The sequence below is a fragment of the Quercus suber genome, unplaced genomic scaffold (genome assembly GCF_002906115.3).
Source record: "Quercus suber isolate HL8 unplaced genomic scaffold, Cork oak 2.0 scaffold_538, whole genome shotgun sequence".
NCBI classification, from domain to species: Eukaryota; Viridiplantae; Streptophyta; class Magnoliopsida; order Fagales; family Fagaceae; genus Quercus; species Quercus suber.
This window is the reverse complement of record NW_027069986.1, coordinates 198,557-219,540: the sequence shown is the minus strand read 5'-3', so window position 1 is coordinate 219,540 and position 20,984 is coordinate 198,557. Positions and strand designations below refer to the sequence as shown.

Below are 20,984 nucleotides of genomic sequence, written 5' to 3'. Positions count from 1 at the left end.
ATTATGTCGTACATAATAATGTCACACATAATAATTGTGGGAAAAAAGTAAAGTAAAATATTGTGTAATAAGGACTAACAACTTGAAATTTCATACATACACGGTAACTCTCCATGATGCCTACTCGTCCGGAAGAGTCCAGACACTCTGATGACACGTAGTACATTGCTTGTCTCGAATTTTTTCAAGTGGGAAGTTGAAGAACACTAGTTATTTTATTAAGTTATACTCATGAGTCTTCGAAAGGAGACTTGACTCTTGTTTCATGGATTCCTTTACGTGGCCCCAGTACTTTGTTTTTCTTCATTGGTCCAGAATATTAACATGGACACGCGTTCTTCAAACTCAGCGAGTTTAACACTCTATCTAGACGAGAGAATAGAGTTTTAAATATAAAAAGTACAATTTTTTTGAATTTCCCATTGGAAACGGCTACTACTTCTTTCTGCACAACTTTCTATGCCAAATTTTGAACAGTCTGTCTTTCACTCTGCTCAAAATATAGTAAAAAAGTGCTACAATCTCTCTCTCTCTTCATGCTTCAAATATTAATTATTAGTTTTAACTAATTTATCAAATATTCATATGGGAAATCCTTAGCCATCATCACAGCTCGAACTTCCTTTCTACTCTACCCAACTCTGTTATCATTACGGTGTAGACTGTCTCTCTCATTCTGTGTCTTCATAGAGTGCAGCAAGTGAACTTTACTCAGAAAACACATTTGAAGGAGGAAGGGAAATGGGTGTGTTGGTTTGTGTCTTTTCTCTGGTTTATGCAGCTACCCTTTTGAGCCCTTGTTCTCTGGCTCTCACCCAAGATGGTAAGCCCCATTAAGTTTCATCATCCATTTTTCTTTCTTTTTGGAGCTAACTGTTTGGTTACTGAGAAAATGGTGGTGATGAACTATTTAAAAAGAATACTTTGTTTTTAAAGTTCTATGAATCTTTTGTTTCCTAAATAGTCCACTCAACTAAGTGAAAGCAGTAAAGTTTTTGTTTTTATGTTTTTTGTAAGCTTCTATTAGCAACAAAATGAAGCTTAAAGTAACAACCTTTCTGCTTAATCTTTATGTTCCAGGGCTAACATTATTGGAAATGAAAAGCACTTTGAATGACAGCAGAAACCTCCTCAGTAATTGGCAATCTTCTGATGAGAGTCCCTGCCAATGGACTGGTATCACTTGTCATCCCCAAGACCAACAAGTCAGCTCTATGTATGGCTGACCCTTTTCTTCATCTTTCACTTCTGCTTCTATGCTGTTTACTTTGAAGTTTAAATCTTTCTCTTACATTTTATTTCTGGGTTTTTTTCAGAAACCTACCTTATATGCAGCTTGGAGGGATTATATCTCCCAGCATTGGTAAACTGAGTAGATTGGAGAGACTGTAAGTTCAATACCCAACAACTTTTCCTTTAACTGAGTTCCTCCATCAAATTTTTCACATTAAAATATCAAAGAAATGTGCTCCTTCATTTAATTTGCTTTTGTACTTCTTGATTTTTCTGATTGTGAACCAGGGCACTTCACCAGAACAGCTTACATGGAATTATTCCTAATGAAATCACCAATTGTACTGAGCTCAGAGCCGTGTAAGTAGACCTGGACCCTGGACCCTGGTTTCCTAATTTCCATTTTTTTTAATATGTTATTCACATATTTTTGAATAATTATATGGCCCCTGCCCCCGCCCCCGCCCTCTTCACTTTTGCATTTTGTATTATTGATGCATACAAATGAAATTACTGCAACAATAGGTACTTGAGGGCGAATTATCTCCAAGGAGGCATACCAGCGGATATTGGAAACCTTTCTTATCTCACCATATTGTAAGATCTTTGACACTAAATTGTACTTGATGTTGTTCAAGTTCTACTTACTAGAGTGCTTAAACATGAATGTACTGTTGTTAGTCTCACTCAGTTATCTATATGTCACTAGATGTATTTATCATTGAGGTATGCAGTTTTAAACTCTGGATTAGTTTATAATGCCACAAAATTAAATATAGGGATTTATCAAGCAATTCGTTAAAGGGTGCTATACCTTCAACTATTGGCCGTCTAACACGTTTGCACTTCCTGTAAGTTCAATCAGTTATGGCTATGCTGCTTAATCATTTTCTTTTTATTTTATGTTGTATGAAAATTAGATATTTTCATGATAGTTTGTATCATTGTAATTTGTCTCAGGAACCTGTCCACCAACTTTTTCTCAGGCGAGATACCAGATTTTGGAGCTCTAAGCACATTTGGGAACAAGTCGTGAGTTACTCTTTACATCACCAAATTCTTAAGTCAATGCTCATTTGAATATAATTCATACCAATACCAATGCTTGGAAGTGTAAACCTCTGTTTGAAACTTTAGCAAGGAAATTTGCAACAACATAGTGGATTATCATTTGGTCATTGGGTTTCAGATAAGGAGGGAAGTGCCACATTAGTTAGAGTAGGGCTTTGGCATTGTTAAAGGTATTACTTTATTATGTAAACTAATTTAGTATAAAGCTTTCTCAGGGTCATTGTAAACATCAACATATACTTGTGGATGTAGGCTGTCAGGAAAAATTGCATAATTCTCCGTTCCTTCTCTCTCTCTTGCTTCTACATTTACAATATTTTTCTATTTGTTTGGTATACACTTGTGAGTGAAGTCTCACATTGATTAATAATAAGAATAATAAGAAGAGTAAGTGGTTAATATAATATAGTTGGGTCATCAAACAAGTCCTCCTAGTTCCCTCTTGCCTATGGGCTTTTCATTCGCTAGCGCATCATCTATGGGCTTCTCATTTTTTATCCATTTGAATCACATGTCAACTCCGCACACTCACCCATGAGAACCCAACTCATACTTCCATGTCCATGGGAACCTCCTCATTGTGATCTAGCACCATTGGCAATACTCCTTGTGCATTTTTCCAGGATGGTTTGTGTGGGCCTTTTAGGCTTGCCCCTATCCTTGCTCCAATTGCGAAAGGGACCTTGAACACCTTGCCACCTTGCTACACACCACTATGGACTTTGATACCACTTGTTGGGGAGAGAATACCTTGGGAAGCCTCCAATTGAGTTGTTAGTATTACATATAGAGACACGACTTAACCCAAAAGCCTACCTAGTGTGATTAGCTTACTGAAGTAATCACTAGCTTTGCACTAATTGTCAGCATCTTCCCCCCCGATCTCCCTAACACCACCAATATACTTCTATGCAGTAATGACATAATTGTAAACACCCTTTATACTATAGCTTGCCTTTTTGATGTATTTGTTTTATGTTCCATCCCATGCATTTTTAAAAACTCCCTTGTTTATGCATAGGTTTATTGGCAATCTTGACCTTTGTGGCCGGCAAGTGCATAGGCCATGTCGAACATCAATGGGATTCCCTGTTGTGCTACCACATGCTGAAAGTGAAGAAGCTGCAGGCAAGTTTTGATCATGATTTCTTGGATTAGTCAGTTGATGAGTTGTACATCTAGATCTGGTCTATAGCTCTGTAAATCACTTTGATTATATTGCAACTAGATATGTGCATAAGGTAATCCCGGTTTATTTATTTTGGAGCAGTCCCTAGTAAGCGATCCTCTCATTACATCAAAGGAGTGTTGATTGGCGCAATGTCTACAATGGGTGTTGCACTTCTTGTTGTCCTTGCTTTGCTCTGGGTTTGGTTACAATCAAAGAAGGAAAGAGCTGCTAGGAAATACACAGAAGTCAAAAAGCAAGTTGACAAAGACGCAAGTGAGCTGGATGTTTCCTCAAATCTAAGCATTTCATTTTATTATTATTTTTTGGGATGGTGGGGTTATTTTATCATTTTTCAATAAACCATTGAATAATGAACAGGCACAAAGCTTATTACTTTCCATGGTGACCTGCCATACCCATCATGTGAGATCATAGAAAAGCTGGAATGTCTTAATGAAGAGGATGTTGTGGGGTCGGGTGGATTTGGTACTGTATACAGGATGGTTATGAATGATTGTGGAACATTTGCTGTTAAAAGGATTGATCGGAGTCGTGAAGGATCAGATCAAGTATTTGAGAGGGAGTTAGAGATCTTGGGTAGCATCAAGCACATAAATCTAGTAAACCTGCGAGGTTACTGCAGACTCCCAGCTTCAAAGCTTCTTATCTATGATTATATGGCTATGGGAAGCTTAGATGGTTTCTTGCATGGTATGCTTCACAGTTTTGAATTTTGTGGTTTTTATTTACATGCTGAAACATGGATTGCGTGGCCATGAAAGAAAATCAATGTGTGAACAGAATGATAGAAATAAACTCTCATGTTGGTGGTATATGTGTGTCTGTGTTTTAATTTCAAACTCTTGGAGCAATTATTTATAATCTCTATTATTATTTCCAAATAAAGATAGAAGAAAGCTATGTAAAAAATAACTAGCCGGTAAGGAAATTTTGCTGCCCAAAATCCCTGCCAAAGGTTCTTAAGCGTGAGAAGGTATATCCTGTACCTGCTGCAGCAGGTCTCTCACATGTGGTGGGGCCCACTCGTTGTGAGAGGGCTCGCTGTATACAGTGGGTACAAGATACTTTCACCTAAAGTGCGGTCCCTTTATTGTTCTACATACATTTAATTATTCTTTGGTGTCTGAACTTCTGGTTTCATTTTCTTTTTCTATTTGGTGTATTCAGTAAATTACAATATTTTGCTAGTTATGGATCCAAGTTAATAATTCTATCTAAAATTTAGCAGTTAAAATTTGAAGTGTAATGCAAATTTGATTTCTATCTTTTTTTTTTTTTTTGGCTCTTCCTTAGAACATGGGCCTGAAGAGCAGTTATTGAATTGGAGTGCTCGTTTGAGAATAGCTCTTGGTTCAGCCAGGGGTCTGGCATACTTGCATCATGACTGCTCTCCAAAGATTGTGCATCGTGACATAAAGTCCAGCAACATTCTCCTTGATGAAAACTTGGAGCCTCGTGTCTCAGACTTTGGTCTTGCCAAGCTTTTGGTTGATGAGGATGCCCATGTCACAACCGTGGTTGCTGGCACTTTTGGCTATTTAGCACCAGGTGCGTATTTTGAATCTTCCCATTTATTTGGCTTCTCTTTAATTGTGGAATATTGGAATACTGATTGAATAGATCATGAGAGGTTGGGAGTCGAGAGTACTTTTAGGGTGGGCTTGGAGTTTACACTTGTAAGGCCTTCGTCTACTCTTGTTCGCCTAAAAATAAAAAAAAACCCTTTAAATGATCCACTTGTGGGCTTTGTCCCACATTGTTAAAGGAGTGAACGTTGGCTTTATAAGTGCCTAAACTACATTGGGTGTTATTTGGGGAGGGCTTGAGTTTTACACTTACAAGTCATAACCCATTCACGGATCTGAACAATCCAAGGTACTTAATTGTATAATTGTATCCCAGACCAGTCTGGCAACACAAAACTGTTGTAATATTTTGGTAAGCTTAGGTTGGCGATATGAGGGATAATGGGTACTTGGTTGGCGATAGAGGGATAATGGGTACTTGCTAGTGTATTGGGCAATGGAGAGGAAATCTATTGTTCATGGGACTGCCTAAAAAAATAAGTGGTCCAAACCAACAGCAAATATAACAAAATGATGCTATGTTAGTTTTCTTCACACATTGCAGTCTTACTACGGGCTAAAAACAATGTAGCTTCCATAATAAAAAATGTGATATTTTTTACTCGATTTGATCCCAATGGGTATTTTTGACTAACTGATTCATTGCTAATATTTACTATCATAGAGTATTTGCAAAGTGGGAGAGCCACAGAGAAGTCAGATGTATATAGCTTTGGAGTTCTCTTGCTAGAGCTTGTAACTGGGAAGAGACCTACTGATCCGTCTTTTGTGAAAAGAGGCTTAAATGTTGTTGGTTGGGTATGCTCGCTCTTCAAAAATTTTGTTCCTTCATTCTCTCCTTTCTTGTCTCCAGATTATGCAATGATTGTTAGGTTCTTATAACTTATCACTTACAGATGAATACACTGTTGAGAGAAAACCGACTGGAAGATGTAGTGGATAAAAGGTGCAAAGATGCAGATATTGAAACTGTAGAAGCAGTGCTAGAAATAGCTGCCAGATGCACGGATGCGATCCCAGATGATCGACCATCAATGAACCAGGTAGTGCAGTTGCTAGAGCAAGAGGTCATGTCACCATGCCCAAGTGATTTTTACGAGTCCCATTCAGATTATTGTTAATGACGATGCATATGTAGCAGTCAGCATGTCGTGAGTGCCAAATCTAAAGCCATAAATTTGGCTAGGATGTAATGTTATTAAGCATGTTTTGTGAGTGATTTGCCCCTATCTGTGGGGCCCTGTATATTGTATTCTCGCCAGTGAATGGATGTCTTTATTTGATTTTGTATGATTTTATTTCTAAAACCCCCCCACCCCCCAAAAAATATAACTTCCCATTGCTATCCCCCAAAACATTATAGCGGGACGCAAATGGGCGGGTTTGGGTGGGTTTGGGGTTGGCATAATTGGATTGGGTATATAAAACTCATTTACCCATTTAAAACCCATTTAACTAATTCCTTATAACCCAAATCCAATCCAACCTAATTATTATGGGTAAACCCCAACCTACCCAATTGCCCAATTATCAAAATTACCAAAATGCCACTAAAGTGAAAATGATCAAAGTACTCTAAAATCTTTAAAAATGACTAAAATGCCCCCAAAAACCTGAAAATTACCAAAATAACCCTAAAACCCAAAAAAAAGACCAAAATACCTCTAAAATCCAGAAAATGACCAAAATATCCCAAAAACCCAAAAAATGACCAAAATAACCCTGAAAGCCAAAAATTACCAAAATACCCCTAGAACCTAAAAAATGACCAAAATATTCTCAAAACCTTAAAATTACCAAATACCTTCCAAAACCTAAAAAATGACCAAAATACCTCTGAAACTTAGAAAATGACCAAAATACCCACCAAAACCAAAAAATGACCAAAATACCCCTAGAACCCAAAAAATGACCAAAATATTGTTGAAACCTAAAAATTACCAAAATACCTCCAAAACCTATAAAATTACCAAAATATCCCCAAAACCAAAAAATGACAAAAATACCCCCGAAACCTAAAAATTACCAAAATATCCCTAGAACCCAAAAAATGACCAAAATATCCCTGAAACCTAAAAATGATCAAAATACCCCCCAAAACCCATAAAATGATCAAAATACCCCTGAAACCCAAAAAATGACCAAAATACCCCAAAAACTTAAAAAATGACCAAAATACCCCATAAACCCAAAAAAATGTCCAAAATACCTCCAAAACCTAAAAAATTACTAAAATACCTCTGAAACCTAAAAAATGGCCAAAATAACCTCGAAGCCTAAAAATTGACCAAAATAACCCTGAAAACTAAAAATGATCAAAATACTCCCGAAACTTCAAAAATGGCCAAAATAACCATGAAGTCTAAAAATTGACCAAAATAACCTAGAAACTTGAAAATGACCAAAATAGCCCCTAAACCTAAAAATGACCAAAATACCTCCAAAACCTAAAAAATTATTAAAATACCTCTGAAATCTAAAAAATGGCCAAAATAACCTCGAAGCCTAAAAATTGACCAAAATAACCCTGAAAACTGAAAATGACCAAAATACTTCCGAAACTTCAAAAATGGCCAAAATAGTTACGAAGTCTAAAAATTGACCAAAATAACTTAGAAATCTAAAAATGGCCAAAATACCCCCAAAACCTAAAAATGATCAAAATACCACATAAACCCAAAAAATGTCCAAAATACCTCCAAAACCTAAAAAATTACTAAAATACCTTTGAAACCTAAAAAATGGCCAAACTAACCTCAAAGCCTAAAAATTGACCAAAATAACCCTGAAAACTAAAAATGACCAAAATACTCCCGAAACTTCAAAAATGGCCAAAATAACCACGAAGTCTAAAAATTGACCAAAATAACCTAGAAACCTAAAAATGACAAAAATAGCCCCTAAACCTAAAAATGACCAAAATACCCCCTAAACCTAAAAAATAATCGATGTACCTTCGAAACCTAAAGATTAACTGAAATACCCCCTGAAACCTAAAAAATGACCAAAATACCCCTGAAACCTAAATACAACCAAAATAACCCCTAAACCTTAAAATGACTAAAATATCCTTGAAACATAAAAAATGACCAAAATTCCCCGAAACCTATAAAATGACAAAAAGGCCCCTTAAATCTGTAAGTCAATAAAAATACACCCTAAACCTAAAAAATTATCAAAATCCCCTATAAAACTAAAAAAATGACCAAAATACTCCCTAAACATAAAAAATGACCAAAATACCCATAAACCTAAAAAATGACTAAGATACCCCAAACCCCTATTTTGGTAATTTTAGAGGCTTCGAGTGTATTTTGTTCATCTTATAGGATTAGTTGTATGTTGGTCATTTTAATATTTTGAGGGGTATTTTGGTTGTTTTATAGGTTTAGAGGTATTTTGGTCGTTTTAGACGTTTCAGGGTATTTTTGGAAATTTTAGAGGTTTCACGTTGTTTGTGGCCATTTTAGCGGTTTTGGATTTATTTGGGTCATTTCAAAGGTTTAGGGGTATTTTCGTCACTTTAGAGGTTTGATGGTATTTTTGTCATTTTTTAGGTTTAAGGGGTATTTTGGTCACTTTTTAGGTTTAGGGGGTATTTTGGTCATTTTTAGGTTTCGGGGTTATTTTTGTCAATTTTTAGACTTCGGGGTTATTTTGGTCATTTTTTGGTTCCAGGGTTATTTTGATCATTTTTAGGTTTCTAGGTTATTTTGATCAATTTTTAGGCTTCGGGGTTATTTTGGCTAATTTTTAGGTTTCGAGGGTATTTTAATCATTTTTAAGGTTTCGAGGGTATTTTGGTCATTTTTTAGGTTTTAGGGTTATTTTGGTTATTTTTTAGACTTCGGGTTATTTTGGCCATTTTTTAGGTTTCGGAGGTATTTTGGTAATTTTTAGGTTTCTAGGGTATTTTGGTCATTTTTTGGATTTCAAGGGTATTTTGGTCATTTTTTGGATTTCAAGGGTATTTTGGTCATTTTTTGGGTTTTAGGGGTATTTTGTTCATTTTTTGGGTTTTAGGGGTATTTTGGTCATTTTTAGGTTCGGGGGTATTTTGGTCATTTTTTGGGTTTTAGGGGTATTTTGGTCATTTTTTGGGTTTCGGGGGTATTTTGGTTATTTTTAGGTTTTGGAAGTATTTTGGTTATTTTTGGGTTTTGGGGGTATTTTGGTCATTTTTAAGTTTCGAGGGTATTTTGGTCATTTTTGGGTTTTGGGGGTATTTTGGTCATTTTTTGGATTTCAGGAGTATTTTGGTCATTTTTAGGTTTCGGGGGTATTTTGGTCTTTTTTGGGTTTCGGAGGTATTTTGGTCATTTTTTGGATTTCAGGGGTATTTTGGTCATTTTTAGGTTTTGGGGATATTTTGGTCATTTTTTGGGTTTAGGGGTATTTTGGTCATTTTTTGGGTTTTTAGGAGTATTTTGGTCATTTTTAGGTTTCGGGGGTATTTTGGTCTTTTTTTGAGTTTCGGGAGTATTTTGGTCTTTTTTTGGGTTTCGGGGTATTTTGGTCATTTTTTGGGTTTCGGTGTTATTTTGGTCATTTTTTAGGTTGAGATAGTATTTTGGTAATTTTAGTAGTTTTGGGGTTGGGTAATTGGGTACCCAATTAAAACCAATAAACATTAGTGTTAATTGGGTTTAATTGGGTTAATACCCATTTAACCCAACTAATAATTGGGTGGGTTTGGGTTTATTTTAAGTGGGTGGGTTTGGGTAGGCAAATGGGTTTGGGTTGATTTTGCCATCCTACCCAAAACATTATAGCTGGACGCTCCTATCTTGACACGTAGTAACTTGTCAAGAGCCTTGTCACGCAGTGCAACTGTTGCGAGGAGAATTACCGTTCAAATCTCCAATCCTCAATTGTTGAAGTTGAGTTATAATCAAAATTCTTGTTTGGTTCCATTAAATTCTGTATGAGAAATCTATAGCTAATACAAAAAAGAAAAAAGAAAAAAGAAAAGTGTTTTTATTTATAGTTGGGAATGGGAGGAGAAGGGCAAGCAAGTCTCTAGAATGGTCTCAGAATACACACACACGCAAATAGTGTTTTTATTTATAGTTGGGAATGGGAGGAGAAAGGCAAGCAAGTCTCTAGAATGGTCTCAGAGTACGCAAGTTCGATTGGAGAAAGAGGTAGTTCCATTTTCAGTTCCCTGTACTTTCTGCAAGGGAAGCCTAGTTTTAAGTCGTTAAGTTGAAACTCTTTTATATTGAACTCTTAATGTTTTTATTAAAAACATTAGGAAGTGTTAATAAATTGAGTTACAAAGCTTCTGAAATTGTGGGGTAAATTGACACAATTAAATTTAAACTTTTTGTTTGGCATTATTATCATTTTGGTTTTTTTAATTTTTAATTTTTTTTATAAAGATAATTTCAATTTATAACGTTCTATTTGGATGATTATTTTTTATCATTAAACCAATACATTATTTAGTTTTTGGTATAAACAGAGATTAAAACTCAAATCTTTTATTCGACAATAATAGACTTTACTAGTGAGCTCATTGTAACCTTCTATTATCTAGGTTCGTAAGGTTTCAAATTTGTTGAGTTTTTCTACACAATTTTTATAAATTGGTCACTGTTCATTATTCATTGAAACAGCTAATATAACTCCTCCAACAACACGCTTAAACAAACAAAATCTGACACCATGTCACCTTTTTTGTTTTGCTTTTGTCCCTTAATTTTTTATACTAAAAAATTTTTGTCAATAAACACTCAAATTTGCTTTTTTGCCATTTTGATTGGAAAATACTAGAATTATAACTTTTGCCATAATTTTTACCATAATTTGCTCGTATGACAAGTTGAGAGTAATGTAATAAAAGTGGTGAATTGGGTTTACATTTATACCATTTACAATTCACCACATAGATAAGTTGTGGCAAAAGTTGTAGTTCTAATATTACTCATTGTGTTTATTTCCTCCTCCACAACCCCATAAAGACATAAAAAGGACTTGTGGTCATATTTGTTTGTGGACCCCACCAAAATTTTTTATCATCAAACTAAGACACTAATTAGTTTTTGGTATAGGCAAAGATTAAATTCTAAATATCTTATTTAACTATTAATGACTTACCTATCCAATGTCTTTATTGTTTGGAAAGGCCAAGTACAATATTTCACATAATACACATACCAAAGAGATGATATGGTGCGACAGAATGTAAACACAAACACCGTTTGTGAAACAAACAATCAATGCCCAATCTTTTAATCACTTCAACACTCTAAAGTGAATATTTTGTTTCATTTCATTTCCCTCCTATTTTCAAAGCATTTTTATGCACGATCACATAGAGAGAACACTTCATTATTATTAGAGATTTGAAACATAGTTCCCCAAGTTACTACTACCTCCGTCCCACTTTGTTTGTCCTCTATTCCATTTTGGAATGTTCCAAAATATTGTTCTGTTTCTAAAAATAAAAGTCATTAATTTATTAATGTTCCTATTATACCTCTATTTTATTAATAATTCAATATTTTGATAAATTTATTTAAGGGTAGTTTTGGAAACTTATACATTTTTAAAAGATCTGCCTTTAAAAAGTTTGACTTTTTAAACATGACAAATAAAGCGGGACGGAGGGAGTATTTCATACTTGCATCTTTTAACTCCCGTTTATTCTGCAAGAACAATTTGGCCATGATTCTAATTGATTATTAGCTAAACACTAGGCTTATACCCACCATCCACTGCCAAATTATGGCCAGTGATGAACTCGGAATCCTCAAAAGCAAGAAACACCACAGCGTTAGCCACATTTTTGGGCCTCAAAGCCCCACCTTTCAAGTATTGATTCGACTCTACCACCTTATCCTCTTCCTCATTTTCATACCCGAACAACTCCTTCAACAATGGTGTTCCCATAGGCCCTGGTGAAACACAATTCACGCGTATCCCATACGCCCCCAGCTTCAAGCTCGCGCACCTCACCAACCCCAGCACCGCGTACTTCGACATCACGTAGTCCACAAAATTCTTGGAACTAACGCTTGCCGCTATGCTTGCCGTGCAAACTATGCTCCCCCTCACGTGCCCTTCCACCATGGCCGTCGCCGCGTGCTTCACACACGCTGCCATTCCACGAGCGTTCACCGCTATGAGCTTGTCGTAAGCCGACAGGTCCATGTCCAACACTGTTTGATCACACGTGAGGGTTGCTCTCCCTATGCCTGCGTTGCTGAACATAGGCTGTGTTTGTTTTGACTTCAAAGTACTTCCGGAAAACCATTTCCGTAAAATTTGAGTGTTTGGCTGATTAGGAAAATTCAGTCAACTGAAAATGAATTCACCTTTGACCGTAAAATAGACCTCCCTAGGCAGAAATCATTTTCCGTCCCTATTTTCACTTCAAATTGTTTCCGAAGAGAGAGAGAGAGAGAGAGAGAGAGAGAGAGAGAGAGAGAGAGAGAGAGAGAGAACCAGCACCAGATCAAGCCAGAGACGTCACCGGCGAACCCCGAGCACCGCGCCGATCTCGCCTTCGATCGCACCGCGCCGATCTCGCCTTCGATCGCATCGCGCGATCTCGCCACGAACGGCGAACCCCGAACCCAGAACCCATCGAGGCGCACCGTCGATCTCGCCATGAACCCAGAACCCATCGCCATCGTCGATCTCACCACGAACCCGGAACCCATTGCCTTTGCACTGGCGAGTCGCACCAGCGAACCCAGAACCCAGAACCCATCGAGTCGCACCGTCGATCGTCTTCGATGCGAACCCAGAACCCATCGCCTTTGACCGGATTTGATATATTTTTTTTCTTTGGTTTTGTTTCTGCTTTTGATTGCATTTGCTGTGATTTTGAAATTTTTTGTAATAAAATTTGTTTGGATGCTGAGAAAATAACCGAGAAAATGTGAAATTTTTTTCAGAAAATAGCATTTTCAGAATACAACCAAACATATAAAAATATTTTCGACAACAATTTTCATAATACAATCAAACACTTGAAAATATTTTCATTTTCCGGAAAACGTTTTACGGCAACCAAACATAGCCATAATGTCGAGGCTTTCGTGCGCTTTCACCGTGGAGTCTACTAAGTTCTTGACTTGTTCCTCGTTGCTGACATCGCAGTGTATGTAGGTGCAGGTGTTGAAGCCGATTGATGCGGCCACTTTTTGGCCCTTCTCATCTTGGACGTCGGCGATTACAATGGCTCGTGCGCCATGAGCGGCAAATTGGTGCGCCGTGGCCTCACCCAAGCCGCTTGATCCTTCGGTGATTATGGCCACCTTGCCTTGGAGCATATTCATTTTGTTTTGTTTCAGTTAGGAGAGTGAAGACAATACCTTGTTAATTTTGGCAAATTAATATGAGTATATGATAAAATTTATATTAGATAGAGTCATAAGAAAGGTCAATAAAATACTCTCTCCATACCACTTTGTTTGTCCTCTATTCTATTTTGAGATGTACCAAAATACTGTCCTATTTCTAAAAATAAAAGTCATTAATTTACTAGTGTTCCTATTATACACCTATTAATTTACTAGTTCAATTTTTTGATAAATTTATTTAAGGGTAGTTTTGGTAATTTATACATTTTTAAAAGGTAGAAAAGACAATAAATGATATTCCTTTAAAAAGTTTGATTTTTCAAACAGGACAAACAAAATGGGACGAAGGGAGTACTATTTTTAATCCTTATATTTCGAGATCACGATTCATTTGCTCCATACATTTTTGATAGCAATGAAGTGAATATGTTTAATTAACTAAAACTGGCCTGGTCTATTTTGTAATAACTCATGTGAAAAATGTATCAAAGAGTTGGAAATTAAATCCAAATCCTATGTCATAACCTACTTGTAAATGGCCGAGATGATCGATAAGTTAAGATTCTCAACCCAAAGTTCAGTTAGTAAGAGTAGCTTTTTAATATTTAAAATTTTTATCTTCTTAGAATGGATAACTCAAATTTGTATCGATCTAGATTCTTTGAAATCAAATTTGAATTTGTTAGATTTCTAGGTAGGAACAAGGGCAGTTGCACATACAAGTGAGCGTGTTCCTGTCGCCACCTTGACTTGCCAAAAAACAAATTATACCTACATATAGATAAATATAAATATATATATATAGAAATATATATGTATATATGTGTGTGTATATAAAACACATTTATATTTAAATTAGCATTTTTTTATGTTAAAAAAATAATGACCACCTTGAGTTGATAATCTCAAGAATTCGGATTCAATAAAAATAAGAATAATGCCAAGAACACAATAAAATGTCACAAGACAATATTTTGAAATTAAAATACTAACTCACACATAGGCCTTTTTTAATCTTTGATTTTATTTTTTTAATGCTAACACAAGAATTGTTGCGGCATTTTGTTGTGTTTCTAGCATTACTCACAAATAAAATCTTAACCCTCCAACCATAATCCTTAAGCCCTTAAACAAAAACATAAATAAAAGTTCAAATAATAATAAAAATGGAGAAGTGATACGTTTACAACATTTTCACAACAAATCATAGGTGATAAGTTATTCTTGGTTCTAATTTGAATCGACCACTTAAATTTCATTTTTCCCACTAGTAACAGTATTAATTTGCTATTTAAGATTTGTTGTGAAAGTGTTATGAAAATGTTATAGACATAACATTTCTCATAAAAATTAGCCCAAATAACATAAAAAGTTAGCCCAAAAAACAAGAAGATTAGACAAAAAAAAAAAAAAGAACACAAATATTCTATAAAAGCTCATTCAAAAACAAAAATAAAAACTCCTAATCATTCAAACTCATAACTTGTTCAACTCATTTCATAAAGATAATAAAATAATCTCTAATTTCATTTTCCTAACAAATAGTATCAAGAGAGAGAGATTGTGGCCATGAGTTCACATTGGTGACACTGGAAGCCGACTCCTTAGTGGCTTGGCTCGTAGTCGTAACATGTATCATTCGTTGCTCTCTCTCACTTTCTCCATTATTATTTTTTCTATCATTATTTTTGGGCTATTTCTCACATTATTATTCTCATCTTAGTATTTTCAGTTGTCACTTAAGTTTTCATCACTCTCTTTTTGCTTTTTAATTTTGTTTATAGAAAGAAATTGTAAAATTTCATATATTTGATTTTTTTTTTTGTGTGTCGATATATTCAAATTCTTTTTTTTATTAGATTCTATATAATTTATGTTTTTTAATATCCATCTTAGAACAATTAAAAATATTCACTTTGTTGTTTTATCTTCAATTTTAGACCCTCTTATGATTTGTTAAAAAATGGATTGACTTGGGTTTGCATGGGTCGAGTTGGGGTTTTATCAACACAATCCACCATGGTGGATTAAAAAAATCCAACCCAAGCCAACCCACATGGATTGGGTTGGACATATATATATATATATATATTTTACTATTATTATTATTAAATTAAGAATTAGAGAAACACCACTGCGAATTCTTAACCAAATAATACTGAGCATAATATCAAATCAACAAAAAATATATGAGGAGAACATAAGGTTTAGGTTTTATTTAGGAAGATGGGTAAAAATGTAAATAATAAAATTGTATAATATATTTTAAAATTATATTAAATATAGGTAGATCAGGTTGGATTAGGCACGTATAATGCTTCACATAACATAGAATGCCAAAAAGTTAATATGATGTGAAAGAGTGTAAACACCATTAGTGAAACAATCAGTTCTTTTAAATTTTAATCACTTTAGTAATTTAGAGTAAATATTTTATTCCATTTCAACACCAGTGCTTCATTGATCATGCCTCTTCATTCTTACCTTTATGATTCCCCCTATTTTTAAAGTGTCTAAGCATGATCACAGAGAAAAAGTTATTTCAAAGTCGCGTCTTCAACTATCATAAACGATTACAACAACAACAAAAAAAAAATAAAAATAAAAATCCATGAACAAGAGAAGGTATAACCTGCATTGGGCATAATGGGATCTACTCATTATGAGAGGAAGGAAACATATATCTGGTGCAAGGTAGTTTTTTCCCATGAACAATTGGGCCAATCTTTAATTTACTTCAACAATCTATAGTGACTATTTTATTTCATTTCATTTTAACCCGTGCTTCATTGATCATACCTCTTAATTCTTGCCTTTATGATTCCCTCCTATTTTCAAAGCGTTTTTACGCATGATCTCTCAAAGAAAAGACTTTATTATTATTAGAGATTTAAAAAAATAGCCCCCCCTAATAAATAAAAAAAATTTCCCCAAATTATTATTTCATAATTGCATCTTCAACTACAGTTTATTCTGCAAGAACAATTAGCCCATATTTCAAATTAATGGATTATTAGCCAAACTCTAAGTCTTACAACCACCATCCACCGCCAAATTATGGCCAGTGATGAACTCAGAATCCTCAGAAGCAAGAAACACCACAGCGTCAGCCACATTTTTGGGCCTCAAAACCTCACCTTTCAAGTACTGATTTGACCCTACCACCTTATCCTCTTCCTCATTTTCATACTCCAACATATCCTTCAACAGTGGCGTCCCAACTGCCCCTGGTGAGACACAATTCACGCGTATCCCATACGCCCCAAGCTTCAAGCTCGCGCACCTCACCAACCCCAGCACCGCGTGCTTCGACATAATGTAGTCCGCGAACTTCTCGCTACCAACGCTCGCCGCCACGCTCGCCGTACAAACTATGCTCCCCCTCACGTGCCCTTCTACCATTGCCTTCCCCGCGTGCTTCACACACGCCGCCATCCCACGCACGTTCACCGCCATGAGCTTGTCGTAAGCCGACAGGTCCATGTCCAACGCGGTCTGATCACAGGTGTGGGTCGCTCTCCCTATGCCCGCGTTGCTGAACATGATGTCAAGGCATCCGTATGATTTCACCGTGAACTCTACTAAGTTCTTGACCTGTTCCTCGTCTCTGACATCACAGTGTACGTAGGTGCAGATGTTGGAGCCGACTTCAACTGCTACTTTTTGGCCCTTCTCATCTTGGACGTCTGCGATTACAATGGCTCGAGCGCCGTGAGCAGCGAAGTGGTGTGCTGTGACCTCGCCCAGGCCGCTTGCGCCTCCGGTGATTATAGCCACCTTGCCTTGGAGCTTATTCATTTTGTTTTGTTTTAGTTAGGGGAGTGAAGACAATACCTTCTTAATATTGGCAAATTATTATGAGTAATTGATAAAATTTATTTTAGATACAATTATTATAAAGGTCAACAAAGTACTATTTTGTTCATAAGGGTAAATTACAAATTTGATCTCTATACTTTACATCATATCGCAATTTAGTCCCTAATATTTTAATTGTGTCAATTTGATTTTTAACTTTTTCAATACTATGTCAATTTAGTTCCTATTATTATTATTGGATGAAAAAATCTGATGTGTCAAATGGAATAATAAAAAATTATTATTTATCATGCTACATCGACTGCTAATTGTATCACCATTTACCACATCAAATTATTAAAAATAAATCCCTAACACACACTCTCTCTCTCTCTCTCTCTCATTAAGAAGTCCTTTGGGTTGGTTTTGGGTTTGATAGACCCGAAGGTTTTTAAGATTTGTTAAGTTTCTTTCTCAATTCAATGTTTTTTCTTGTAGAATTAGAATTGAGAGCAACCGAGTTTCTATTTATGAACGAAACTAGTTTACAAAGATCCAGTCGTTATTGGTGAAGAAATCACGGCCTTTACATGGTTCTGTTTTGGCTTTCCGTTCTCTTTGTTCTAATGCCTATTTCTTATTCATTATTTTTCAAATTAAAGGCTCTTCCTTAATTCTATTAAAAAAAACACATTTAAAATTTAACGAGGAGCCATGAGGTGCGGAAATTTTATTGGGATCTGTTTCTTTGAGCAGAAAATTCAAACTTTTGAGGTTTTTGCTCCTGTTGTCCTTTTTCATGTGCTCTTATCTTGCTAATTTTCAATTTAGAGGCTCTTATGGGAAAAAAACCTAGGTGAAATTTTATAAAAAGAGCCATGGGATTACCAATAATATCAACCTGTTACGGTTTTTTTTTGCCTCTGTTCTCCTTTTTCTCTTGCTCTTTTCTTGTTGATTTTTTCCAATTCAGAGGCTCTTATCCCAGCCGAGCTATACATGAAACAAACCTAGAAACACAAAAATTAAGAAGTCCTTTGTGCTTTGATTTGGGTTTTAGATGTGTAGTTTTTTAAGTAGATCATGGTGGCTTGCAATTATAAGTAGTTTTAGATGTGTTTGGCAGCCAAGAAACTGTAAGAAAAATTATATATACGAGTTGATTTATTTTGGGTAAAGAGATGGAGATGATATTGACTAGGACTAACAAGAGAGAAATATATTTTAGTGAGATGATACTGTGTGCATATTTTAATTCGGATTTTTTTTATTATAAAATAATCTAATGTGGCGATACAGTTGGCAATTGATGTGGTTAGGAAAATAATTTTTTATTATTTCATTTGACGTGTCATTTTTTCCATCAAAGAGATAATGGTAGGGATCAAATTGACACGCCACTAAAAATGTTAGGGACCAAATTGACACAATTGAAATGTTAGGGACCAAATTGAGATAGAGACCAATTTTGTAATTTACCCAACAAAGTACTATTTTGATCCTTATATTTTGGGATCACAATCAATTTGCTCCATACATTTTAATAGCAATCAAGAAAATATGGCTAACTAACTAAAAATGGAGAAATTATTAGGTTTATCAGGAAAACTGCTGATGTGGTCCTCATTGACCTCCTAACCAATAAAATGTTGTTATTTATGCAAAATGTGATATCACTTGGTAATATTTTATTTTTTATTTCTTGTGCTGATTAGGAAGTTCACTCACACATCTATATATATATATATATATAATATAATAATAATAATAATAATAATAATATGTAAAATTAAGAGAAAATCCAATTAGATTTCAAATTAGAATTTAAAGAGTTTAATTTTACACAACGTGTCCTAACTAATCTAAAATTTTTAATATTTGTGCCAAGTGAGTTAATTTAATGTAAAAATTGGACTTCAATTTGAGTTTAATTTTGCGACATGTGTCCCATCTAATCTAAGTTTTTTAATTTTTGTGCCAAATGAGTTAATTTAGTGTAAAAAGGAAGAGTCTAATATAAGTAAACCATAAAAAAAAATATAATTTTTGAATGATTTTATATTTATGAGTCCCCTTTTTTTTGTAGAACTAAAAACAATTCAAGTTTATAAGTCATATATATATATATATATACTATTAGGTAAAACTAAGAAAAAATTCAATTAGATTTCAAATTGGAATTTAATTAGAGTTTAATTTTACACCACGTGTCCCATCTAATAAAAAATTTTAAATTTTGTGCCAAGTTAGTTAATTTAGTGTAAAAATTGGATTTCATTTAGAACTTAATATTACGTCACGAGTCCCATCTAATCGAAAATTTTAAATTTTTGTGCCAAATGAGTTAATTTAGTGTAAAAAACGAGAAGTCCAACATAAATAAATCATAAAAAAATATAATCATATATTTAACACTATATATAAAATTAGAGGAAGAGAGAGTTTGAATGATTTTATATTTATGAGCCATTTTTTTTGTATAACTAAAAACAATTCAAATTTTATAAGTCATTTATATATATATATATATATATTACTAGGTAAAGTTTAGAGAAAATCCAATTAGATTCTACAATTGAAGTCTAATTTTGCACCATATGACCTAAAATATTTATATTTAGAGAGAGTCTTATTTCTTAATTTTGGAATCAAATGGAACCATAGCATAATTATCCATTCAAGTGAGTTATTGCGTATAAAAATCAAAGACTCTAGAATTAATGAACATAAAAATATTTAAAAAATAAACAATTTACATTTTTTGCCTAATAACATTCTTACAAGACTTTTTAAAGAGTTTAAAAAAACTATAAGAATGACTATAATAATATTTAAATTATATATGTAAGAATTATACTATGTATCTTTTAAGTATATCCATGCATATGCATGAAATTACAAGCTAATTTACATAAATGACTGGTTGAGAGGACTAGATTAGTAGTCCTCTTAGTGGACCTAATAATTTTTCCTGAAAATGGTCTAGTCTATGTTATAATAACTCATGTGAAAAATTTATTAAACAGTTTGAAATTAAATCCAAATCCTATGTCATACCCGACTAGTAACTTTTTATCTCAGCCATACAGAAGGTATCGATATGGATTCATTGATATATATCAAGTTTGAATTTGCTACATCTCTAGGTCGGAGCAAAGGCGGCTGCACGTAAACAAATATGATTGCAAAAATAAATTATATAACACAATTATATTTAAATTAGCATGTTTTGTCTGTCCTAAAAAAAATTGACCACCTTGAGTTGATAATTGGCGTAAATGCACTTTTAGTCCCTACATTTTGACGTTTTTCCATTTTAGTCCCTACATTTTATTTTTTCCACTTTTAGTCCCTAAAACCAATTTACGCGTTCCATTTTAGTCCTTTCCGTCAGTCAACCGACGGAAATAGCTGAGGTGGCAGCCGGAGCAATTAAAATATTATAAAAATGCCACATCACCCACGACACGTCAGCATATAAATTTAAAAAATTAATTTATTAATTTTAACTAAATAATAAAAATAAAAACATAATTTTTTTTTTGAAAAACAATAAAAACAGAATTAAAAACTAAAATTCAAATCAATTAACATCTAAAAAGTTCTTGAACAAGAACACCAACCCAAAAATTTTAAAACCTAAAAAATTAACACAAGATCCAAACCTGAACACTATTCTCAAACCGGCCACACAATTTTTCTTTTTTTCATCTCAAACTCAAACTCTATTCTCTCATCTCAAACTCAAACTACACTATTCTCTCATCTCAACCAACCCAAACAAAAAAAAAA

General features: G+C 34.4%; 3 protein-coding genes across 3 annotated transcripts; 1 reads left to right on the top strand and 2 right to left on the bottom strand.

Annotated features, from left to right (window-relative positions):
• Positions 1 to 559: 559 nt before the first annotated feature.
• LOC112029287 (LRR receptor-like serine/threonine-protein kinase FEI 2) lies at positions 560 to 6,372 on the top strand. The gene is made up of 13 exons (XM_024061977.2): positions 560 to 823; positions 1,081 to 1,216; positions 1,317 to 1,388; positions 1,522 to 1,593; positions 1,759 to 1,830; positions 2,013 to 2,084; positions 2,194 to 2,265; positions 3,326 to 3,432; positions 3,575 to 3,748; positions 3,854 to 4,186; positions 4,790 to 5,044; positions 5,747 to 5,880; positions 5,979 to 6,372. Exons 1-13 carry the CDS (start codon positions 742 to 744, stop codon positions 6,201 to 6,203), a joined length of 1,806 nt encoding a protein of 601 aa, XP_023917745.2. The 5' UTR covers positions 560 to 741; the 3' UTR covers positions 6,204 to 6,372.
• Positions 6,373 to 6,914: 542 nt separating this feature from the next.
• On the bottom strand, positions 6,915 to 13,370 carry LOC112029300 ((-)-isopiperitenol/(-)-carveol dehydrogenase, mitochondrial; the record flags this gene model as incomplete). Its single annotated transcript, XM_065764023.1, has 3 exons — positions 13,108 to 13,370; positions 11,786 to 12,289; positions 6,915 to 6,924 (listed from the first exon to the last, which is right to left on the bottom strand). Coding segments are annotated over exons 1-3 (777 nt in total), but the record flags the coding sequence as incomplete, so codon positions are not given.
• A 3,048-nt stretch (positions 13,371 to 16,418) lies between these two features.
• LOC112029301 ((+)-cis,trans-nepetalactol synthase NEPS1) lies at positions 16,419 to 17,192 on the bottom strand. Its single transcript, XM_065764022.1, has one exon. The coding sequence runs from the start codon at positions 17,190 to 17,192 to the stop codon at positions 16,419 to 16,421; it is 774 nt and encodes a 257-aa protein (XP_065620094.1).
• Positions 17,193 to 20,984: the final 3,792 nt, after the last annotated feature.